Source organism: Triticum urartu, chromosome 1 (genome assembly GCF_003073215.2).
Source record: "Triticum urartu cultivar G1812 chromosome 1, Tu2.1, whole genome shotgun sequence".
Lineage (NCBI taxonomy): Eukaryota > Viridiplantae > Streptophyta > Magnoliopsida > Poales > Poaceae > Triticum > Triticum urartu.
Genome location: NC_053022.1, coordinates 71,320,072 through 71,330,302, shown reverse-complemented (window position 1 = coordinate 71,330,302; position 10,231 = coordinate 71,320,072). Strand labels below are relative to the sequence as shown.

General features: G+C 40.1%; 1 protein-coding gene across 1 annotated transcript; it reads left to right on the top strand.

Moving 5' to 3' along the window:
- The first annotated feature begins 562 nt into the window (after positions 1 to 562).
- On the top strand, positions 563 to 8,689 carry LOC125548248 (dipeptidyl peptidase family member 6-like). Its single transcript, XM_048711906.1, is given in 19 exon segments — positions 563 to 801; positions 804 to 852; positions 1,728 to 1,897; positions 2,617 to 2,724; positions 2,816 to 2,887; positions 3,017 to 3,164; positions 3,845 to 3,927; positions 4,513 to 4,568; positions 4,793 to 4,920; positions 5,014 to 5,104; positions 5,221 to 5,286; positions 5,374 to 5,596; positions 5,818 to 5,919; positions 6,053 to 6,138; positions 6,214 to 6,336; positions 7,514 to 7,583; positions 7,684 to 7,775; positions 8,181 to 8,285; positions 8,384 to 8,689. Coding segments are annotated over 19 exon segments (2,097 nt in total). The 5' UTR covers positions 563 to 590; the 3' UTR covers positions 8,498 to 8,689.
- The last annotated feature ends 1,542 nt before the right edge of the window (positions 8,690 to 10,231 follow it).

The window sequence follows — 10,231 nt, the reverse complement described above, 5'->3', positions numbered from 1 at the left end:
ATCCTCGACAAACACAACTTGCCATGAAAAACTTATGATTTGTCATGCCTAAAAAATCTGACTTTCGCTGGATATCCGGGTCCATGAAACAATGGCTAGTGCCCATCTGAGTAACCCATCTCCCTCCCCAAGAGAGAAACCACCAAGCTGTTGTACCCGGCCCGAGACACCATCATAACCAAGGCTAGTGATCGCCAAATTTCCTAGCTCATCGTTTTAGACAAACAGGCGCGGGGCTCTGCTTTTCACCAAAGCGAAGAGTAACCAAGTTGGGGCTGGGTACACCGGCTGTTGTTACAGGGGAGCTCAATCTCACACAAAGAAAAGACAACACGTACGGCAGAAACTCTCGCTACGGGAGCTCAATCTCGCAATATAATGCAGAGAATGTACGAGAAAAAAAGAACATTTTTGTTAAGAAACATATAATGCAAAATTCCAGTTAAAATTTTATTTTCTTTAAAGGAAAAAAAAAACTCTGTTGATTTGATTTCATATTCGGGATGATAGTCAGAATGATGCTGCACTCGCACCATAGTCGCAAAACCCCACCTAAACCCCTATAAAATCACAGTCCACGCCCCCCGGCCATGGAGACACTTCTCCCCGCCTGCTCCGCCTCCTCCCCCGCATCCGCCTCCGCCGCGCCGCCCGGCATGTCCTCCTCCTCCCCAGCTTCTCCAGCGCCGGCTGACGCCGCGGGAGGGGAGAAGCCCACGGCGGCGCCGTACGGGTCCTGGAGGTCGCCCATCACCGCAGACGTCGTCTCCGGCGCCGACAAGCGCCTCGGTGGCATCGCCTTGCCGGAGACGGCCGCCTACTATGGATCGAGGGCCGCCCCGAGGAGAAAGGGTGAGTAAACCACTGCGTCAATGCTTACTACTGCTTATTGATTCACCGCAAGGCATGAGGAGACGCTCCCAGATTTGTACGGTACCTCGTAGCTTCGAATTGCTAAACATTGTAGGGGCATATCTGGAGTTGTTTCTAACTGCATTGGGCACGCACCACTGTACCAGAGGACTGACTGGTTCTATCACTTCAAGTGCATATATATAGCACTGAATATAACGAAAATGTTATTTGGAGTTGGGGCGTTATGGTCTCCGCGTATTAGTATTTTGTTTACCATAAGAGTATAGATCTACTCCCTCCGCTCCTAAATATAACTCTTTTTAGGCAGTTCATATTGGAATCTCTAAAAAGATTTATATTTAGGCAGTTCTCAGAAGAGGGACGACATCCCAAACGACACTGATTCCACGACTTATAGCTGGAAGTCTGAAACTGTTTTTCTCTGTATAAACAAACTATAAAAGTGCATGCACAGGAGTATGCGACGCGAGTGATGAAATTTGACACATGACAGATGTATTTGCTTGATGAATGTTAAGTCAACATGCTTGAGAACATTCAAGCGTGCAAGCTATGGCCCCAGCGTATTCGTCGTGGCCAATGAAGCCTCTTTCTCCAAGTCACTGCTCTTTTTTGTTGTTGTTTTTCCTGGCTTGCGGTAGTGTTTGTTCGTAGTGTCGTGTTTCTGCTGTTATGTGGGTGTGGCTTTTGGTGTGCCTGGTTGAAGTTGTAGTGGTATACTATTTTCTGTAAGCTGCTGGATACCAGCATATATACTCTGAAAACTTTTCTTTCGTAGTGTCGTGTTTCTGCTGTTATGTGGGTGCGGCTTTTCGTGTGCCTGGCCTGCATTTAACTAATTTTGTTTCCAGGCGTATGGTTATTGTAAAGGAGGATGACAAGCCTGTGGATATCATACCTCCGGAATTTGCAGCACGCACCCTTGTTCAAGAATATGGAGGTGGTGCATTTGCAGTCCAAGATAATACTGTTGTTTTCTCAAACTACAAGGATCAACGTCTATACAAGCAACCGACTGAAAGTAAGTGGGATGGTAATCACTTATAATGCAGCTAGTTCAACAAAACTCTAATCCACATGTGACATGCCAATAAAAACAGGTAATTAAGTTGGAATTATAAAGTGTCTATCAGATAAAACAATCTTACGTTCCATTACATATCCCTTCATGGGTTAGTGCATAGATTGCATATTGTGTTCATTCAAATGGGTAATATGAGTACAATATGCAATATAGTATGAAGGAAAAAAACAAAAAAAAAGAGTGATGCCAACATAGCCCATCCAATATACGGAGTAGTTCTGAAGCCCAGTATTGAATGCCTAAAAAACTTATCTGTGGGATCACCCAATATCGGAATCGGTAGGCTAGCTAAGGCTCTCTGTCCTAATCCTCATGATTCATGGATCATGACTGCAGGAGAAGAACTTGCATTTAGGTTGAATACTTATCATTGACAACCGATGAAGTGATATGATGTGTCTGACAGGAAAACTAGCCAATCTTGTTTGACTGAAAACTGTAGTGGAGGTCTCAACAGCACATGTTTTGTTAACTATAAAAAACTGTACAAGTAAGAAGGCTGTACAAGGCTGAGTACACAAGATGGCTAGGGAGGGTTGTAGGAATTGGCACTAAGTAATTACATCTCTTTAGAACCATTTGATATTTCATCTTGAGCAAATTAAATTAAACTATGATGTTTTTTCATTTGAAATCATTTCACATGATTATTACAGTTGGAAGTCTGCCCGTGCCTCTTACACCCGATTATGGTGCACCTGACGTCAGTTATGCTGGTGGTGTCTTTGATCCACACTTCAGCCGTTATGTTACTGTGACGGAAGGTACTTCACATATAATTTGTTTACAGACTTACATGTAGTCTAGTTGCAGGATGAACTATTGTACTCTTGACATGCTCAAATTTCTTGATAGATAGGCGAACGAGTAACTTGAATCCCGCTACAACAATTGCGTGTATAAACTTAAGCGGTGGGGATATCCATGGTAAGACTAGAAAATTATATAGCTTGTACGGTTGTACCAAGTAGATCTATATTTTTGTTTGATTCTTCCTATGTTTACTCTGGGTTGATGTTTTGACTGACAGTACCTCACATATTTTCTGTATTGAAGAACCCAAGGTGCTGGTCAGTGGGAATGACTTCTATGCTTCTCCAAGAATTGATCAAAACAAAAAGCGGATGGCATGGATTGAGTGGGGTCATCCAAACATGCCATGGGATAAATCAGAACTCTGGGTTGGCTACTTCTCTGAAAGCGGGTAAATGGAATTATCGTTTGAACTAGATATTAGTACATGCTGCGTTTTCTTGTAAGATTAGATACAGTTTGTTTCCTTAGATAAGATCCTTAGGATCCAAATCTGTTTTGTTTACCTGTCATACAAGTTGATCGGCCTGGCGTATATAATGGCACCCTGTCTTCGCGTAGGTGCCGTACCTCCACCAGATGGTTCCGGGGTGGTGAGACTTTCGGCCTTGCCATTCTGGTGAACGGCTATAAAACCCTAGACCGCCACAGGCCCCAACCAGTGACATTCTCTTAATGTCAGTTTTGACTTGGACTTGCATATTTTCGTTCTAATTAAGGAACTATACAGTATTCACATTTTCCTAAAAGCGTATATGGGATTCTGTTTGTATATATATAGTACTCCCTCTATTCCTAAATATAAGTTTTTTTAAAAGATTCCACCATGGCCTACATACGGAGCAAAATGCGTGAATCTACACTCTAAAGTATGTCTATATACATCCCTATATAATTTGTAGTGTAATCTCTAAAAGACTTATATTTAGGAGCAGAGGGAGTAGCTTGCATCATGGTACAGGCTAGATTAGTGACTACTGTGCTTAATACGTTGCAGCAAGCTCTAGTATTACACTCCATTTATCATGGGCTTTTAAAATTTCTAACTGCTGCTGATTTGTTTGTGTGCAGAGAGTTGACCAAACGGGTCTGTGTTGCTGGAGGCAACCCAATGCTGGTGGAATCCCTTGCTGAGCCTAAATGGTCTCCAAAAGGTGTCATTTGCCAGCTAAATTTGCCTATATTCCTTGTTATTTTCTTAAAGTTATGTTACTATGCTTACTTGGGTGATAAAGACGTTCCTCGTAAGCGTATTATTTCGCTCTTTCGTTTTGTTTCTTAAGTAAGTTAAACACTTTTTTTTGCACATCTTCATGGTTTCTAAAGTATTGTTCTTGAACAAAGTCAAACAACCTACTCTACTTGTGCGTTTTCATCGTTTCAGTACACTCTTCTATTTGAAGATCGAATTGTTTTATATTATGTTGAGATTGACGTCACTAGTTTCTGTTGTTGGTCTATCAATTTATTGATTCAATATTTATTGGAGCTGCTTTAACTAAATGGACTATCATAGTTTGTGGGGAATTCTTCTCTATAGATCAATAAAGGTTATCTTCAATACGGAAGTGCATATGTGCTATTGTTTTCTGGGTCTTCTGTTCACATATCACACTACCTAGTGATTGAACTGTTTGATTACCTATACAACTTTAGTATTAATATATTCGCTTCTACGACTAAAAGGTGACTACTGACAACCAGAATTTAACCATGGCTTGATGCATGCAAACTTGCAGGAGAACTATTTTTCATAACTGACAGAGAGAGTGGATTCTGGAACATTTATAAATGGGTAATGTGGTTTTCTTTCAGTACTTGAGTTCTGTTTTTCATAACTGACAGAGGGAGTGGACAAAGAATGTAACATACATTTTGACGACACTGTTCGTGTTTTGGGTCATGGAGATTGGAGTAATAACTTTAAATGTCATGACACATGGCATGGTGATTAAATACTACATTCTTTGTCACCATCTGATCTTTGCTTGCGTAAAATATCTCTGCACTATGTATCAGGTTGAACACATCAATGAGGTTGTTCCGGCGTACACATTAGATGCTGAGTTCACCAGACCATTGTGGCTTTTTGGCAACAGCTCTTACGCTTTTCTTGGAAAGAGCAATCACATCATTTTAACTTACAGGTTCTGATAATTCTGTAAAGTTGTTTGTTTCATTGTCATATTTTTTGTTGATGAAACATCTTTAAATACAATCCTAATACCGATGTAACACAGGCAGCTCGGAAGGTCATATCTTGGTGTTCTAAATTGTGATTCAGGCTCAGTTTCATTGCTCGACACCCCTTTCTCTGATTTGTCCAATGTGGTAAGTACCAGAATCTACAGGCCCTCCATCTGAAGTTTTTGTTTCATGTATGTACCATGTCATGTTACTTCAATTTCATGCTGGTGGTTGAGATGACCTCTTCCGTGTTTTGGCAGGTTGCTGGAAATGATTACTTCTATATCGAAGGTGCATCTGCAAGTGTCCCAATGTCAATTGCAAAGGTGTCTAGGATGTGACATCCACATTATTGGTTATGTACCGATGTATTAGAGCATCAACTCATGCAACATGTATGTGTTTCTTTCCAGGTGACTTTGGATAAGAACAAAACAAAAGCAATTAGTTTCTCAATAGTCTGGTCTTCCTCACCAGATGTTGTGCAGTATAGACCTTTCTTCAGCACCCCAGAATTTATTGAGTTCCCTACATCCAGCCCTGGGCAGAAGGCGTATGCCTATTTCTACCCACCTTTGAATCCCATGTTTCAAGGTTTACCAGATGAAAAGCCTCCATTGCTGGTCAAAACGCATGGTAAGGAAATTAATGAACCCTTTTGATGTCTCAAAATAATTATTCGTAGACAATTTCAGTGTGGCATGCGTTTGTGGTGTGTGTGTGTGTATGGGTGTGCGCGGGCACACACGTGTCCGTTTATTTCATTGAAAGTTGGATTGTTAAGTGAGTTACAGGATCCTCCGTATTCCATAATTACAACAAAACCATGCAGCTTTGATGCTTCCCACAATTTTCAGGAGGACCTACGGCTGAAACACGTGAAATTCTAGACCTTAGTGTCCAGTATTGGACAAGTCGAGGATGGGCATTTCTTGATGTTAACTACGGAGGAAGCACTGGTTTGTCATTGCCTCTAGTATTCAGATTAGACGGATTCTTCATTCTATATTGATTGTAATTAAGGCTTCGGGTTCATTTAAATTATTAATTGTTATTACTGTATAATAAACTATATTGAAATATAAACTGAAGGATATGGGAGAGAATACCGAGAGAGATTATTGGGGAAATGGGGTATTGTCGATGTTGATGATTGTTGCAGCTGTGCAAGATTCCTGGTACGTCCTATGATCAACGATTCTAATAGTATAAGAATTTTTAACAATGCTCACAGTGCATCTTACTTAATTAAGGTCGAGAGCGGGAGCGTAGATGAACAACGCCTATGTATAACAGGGAGATCAGCGGGCGGATACACTACTTTAGCTTCACTCGCATTCAGAGATACATTCAAGGCTGGAGCATCTTTGTATGGTGTAAGTGCTATCTTTTCAGAATATATTATTTATTGGCTTGCTATAAACAAACTTTCACCAGATACTCAGTGGTTTCTGTAGTTTCTGTATTTGTTTTCTTAGAAACAGTACGTGCCTGCATTCTCAAAATGGTAGTTATGGAGGCTATATTTGTTCATTCATCCCCTTTTTTCGGATACGCGAAAAAAATCCCTTCTCCATTTCATTATAAAACAGAAACAAAGTGTTCTACATACAGCAGAACAGACCACAGTAGATGCTAAACCCTACACTAAGAAGAGAAACCTATTACTGTTCTCAAAGAAATTTACTCTCCTCAGGTCATAATGACCCTGGGTGCATTTGGTTAATATGGTTTAATAGTTTGTTAAATGTTTCATGAATTCCTTATGTGTTTTGGTTGCAGTTAATACCAAACAACTCCGGTATGGTTGCGGTAAATTAACACATGACAAATTGACAAGAACTTAAAGTATCTCGGTGACTTTACAGGTTCACATCACAAAGTACAAATTTACACATGACAAATTGAGTAATTAACATCAGAAGCATGCTAGTATCAACACCAACAGCACCTAAGCAAGGAGCAAGCAACAAGCAACAAGCAGCCAATCACAACCAGGCTGATCTATGCTGCATTAGTCATATCATATAGCATTTTCTTATAGCAGGAAGCATTTTAGCATTAGCAAGCACCAAGTAGATAGTGTACACATGCCAGTTTAATGTCATAACGAACTAATGCTGTGCGGCCGGCCATTGTTTCATGCTTAATTGTGAGTCGGACCAAAGGCGAAGAGCCCAATTGTCCAGGATGAGCGCTGAGATGGGCTGGGCCTTGCAAGTGTTCGTTGTTTGGTAATAACCAAATTAGTTCGGTTTTGTACAAAATAAACCAAACCTTTAGCGGTTAGTAATTTGCCAACAATAATGATAAGCAATAACCACATCAGCCGGCTGGTAACCGAACGTCCAGCTTTGCATAACCGGCCTGGTCTTGGTTCGATACCATATTAACCAATAACCATATCCATACGATCGTTTTTATTAGTGGACTGGTTGAAACTTGAAAATGCAGTTTAGTGCCATTTTGGTTGCTATAATTTAGTCATTCTATTTTTTTGCTGTTTGTTTGTATAAACATAAAAACTAACTCTTTTGCTGAATTGATGATCAGATTGGTGATTTGTCTTTGATGAGAGCAGACTCGCAGAAATATGACTCCCATTATATCGACAATCTTGTCGGTAAGAAAGTATCTCATCATTTTTGTTTCGGAAAGGGGAGTTCAACGCATCAATTAGTATGATTAATTTAATAGTTGCTTCTTCCACCACATCCTTTCAGGAGATGAAAGAGCTTACTATGAGAGGTCACCAATCAACTTTGTCAATAAATTTACATGCCCAGTAATTCTGTTTCAAGGGTTGGATGATAAGGTAGGTGTTGATCATCAACCACATTGGTTATCATGAATTCATGAGTACACAAGTCGGTAGAACCATGCACATTTGTGTTTCTTTAACATTTGAAGTTATCTTTGGACTCTTGAGATCATGTTTCTTCTGTAGTGGATTAGCCACTCTGTTCTTCAGAATGTCATATTATAGTTCCTCCTGTAAAACTAATGGCCAGGCTTCCATATTTGCATAGGGTTTGTATGTACTTTGTTGAACATACTTAAGATTGATGAATCATTGCCTGCAACATTTCTTTGTGCAAAATGTCAGGTGCAATCTCACATGCAAAAGTTTGCTCTGGTTTTGTGCAAAATTACAACCTGCATTTAGCTAAGGCCGAAATAGACCGTAGCAAAATATTTCACTTGCCTTAATGTTTCGCAGGTCGTACCACCAAACCAGGCACGTAAAATATACCAGGCTTTGAAAAAAAGAGGTCTGCCTGTTGCTTTGGTTGAGTATGAGGGGGAGCAGCATGGGTTCCGCAAGGTTGAATACTGTACTAATAGTTGCCTTTCTACATCTTCTACCCTATTAACTTTCAAGGTTGTCATGGATTTCATCTTCACATTTTTCACTCTGAACAGGCCGAAAACATCAAGTTTACCTTGGAGCAGCAGATGGTGTTTTTCGCTCGATTAGTCGGGAAATTTGAGGTGGCGGATGATATAACTCCAATCAAGATCAAAAACTTCGATTGAAGTGCAGAAGAAACAATCGTAGCATCAGCTTACATTTACTTTTAGAACTTGACTTTTTAGTGTAATGGTGTCTTGTCGCTATGTAACTGTTTACGTGTTTTACAATACTGTTTACATGTTTTACAGTGCGTCTCTTCGTATTTGTTTTGGATTATGTGAAATAGAATGAGATGCCCACCGTGATGTTTTCTACTTGCCCAGCAACAAGAAAGAGCGTTCTCTAGTCATGTCATGTTTTCAAGTGGAGCATGCAAAAAGTTGTGGACCCTAATAGAGAGCTGACGTTCCCTACAGGAGGACGTTGCACGAATGAACGTTCCCTCATGGAGGCTCACACGAGTGAACGGCGTTCGCTCAAAAAACCTCTCCAGGAAACGTTTCAGGAATTGCCATCTTATAATAGAGAGATTTGTTATCCTATAACACATAGATTTGCCAGGACGCGGATTTGGTAGTTGCCTTTCTACATCTTCTACCCTATTAACTTTCAAGGTTGTCATGGATTTCATCTTCACATTTTTCACTCTGAACAGGCCGAAAACATCAAGTTTACCTTGGAGCAGCAGATGGTGTTTTTCGCTCGATTAGTCGGGAAATTTGAGGTGGCGGATGATATAACTCCAATCAAGATCAAAAACTTCGATTGAAGTGCAGAAGAAACAATCGTAGCATCAGCTTACATTTTCTTTTAGAACTTGACTTTTTTAGTGTAATGGTGTCTTGTCGCTATGTAACTGTTTACGTGTTTTACAATACTGTTTACATGTTTTACAGTGCGTCTCTTCGTATTTGTTTTGGATTATGTGAAATAGAATGAGATGCCCACCGTGATGTTTTCTACTTGCCCAGCAACAAGAAAGAGCGTTCTCTAGTCATGTCATGTTTTCAAGTGGAGCATGCAAAAAGTTGTGGACCCTAATAGAGAGCTGACGTTCCCTACAGGAGGACGTTGCACGAATGAACGTTCCCTCATGGAGGCTCACACGAGTGAACGGCGTTCGCTCAAAAAACCTCTCCAGGAAACGTTTCAGGAATTGCCATCTTATAATAGAGAGATTTGTTATCCTATAACACATAGATTTGCCAGGACGCGGATTTGGTGAACATGGGTGCGCGTGCACCCTTTATGAATAGTAAATTTTAAAAAATACTAGAAAAATTCAGAAAAAACTGAATTTATTTTTGTAATATAGATAGTCAGCCAGTATACTCGCATATGACGTTTCATGAAGACATCACGTCCGTGATAATCTGGGCAAAAATGACAAAATCGAAGCTAATCAAAACTATATTAAAAACATTGTTTAATGCATAGTATGGTCGTATTTGTATTTTTTTCACTAAGAATACCATGGGTGTCAATACATCATGAAACTTCACACGTGAGTAGAATGATCGACCAAGTTTCATGCCGCAAAAATTCAGATTTTTTTAATTTTTTTGTATTTTTTTATGAATATATTGTTCACATGGGTGCGCGTGCACCCATGTTCACCTTTGTATTTTTGTGCTAAAGAAGAAATAATTGTTATGCTATAGAAGAAAATTTTTCATACTATAGCAGAGAAAATTGTCTGGCATTTCAGAGATTTAACATGCTGTAGTCAGCAGATAGAATAGACAGGCTAAAAGAGAAGAGGAAAGTCATGCTTACATGTTTACAAATTACCATCTTGCGGCTATACCTGGCCAAAACTCAGGCCGGGCCAAGCTTTGTGCCAGGCCTAAAAAGGC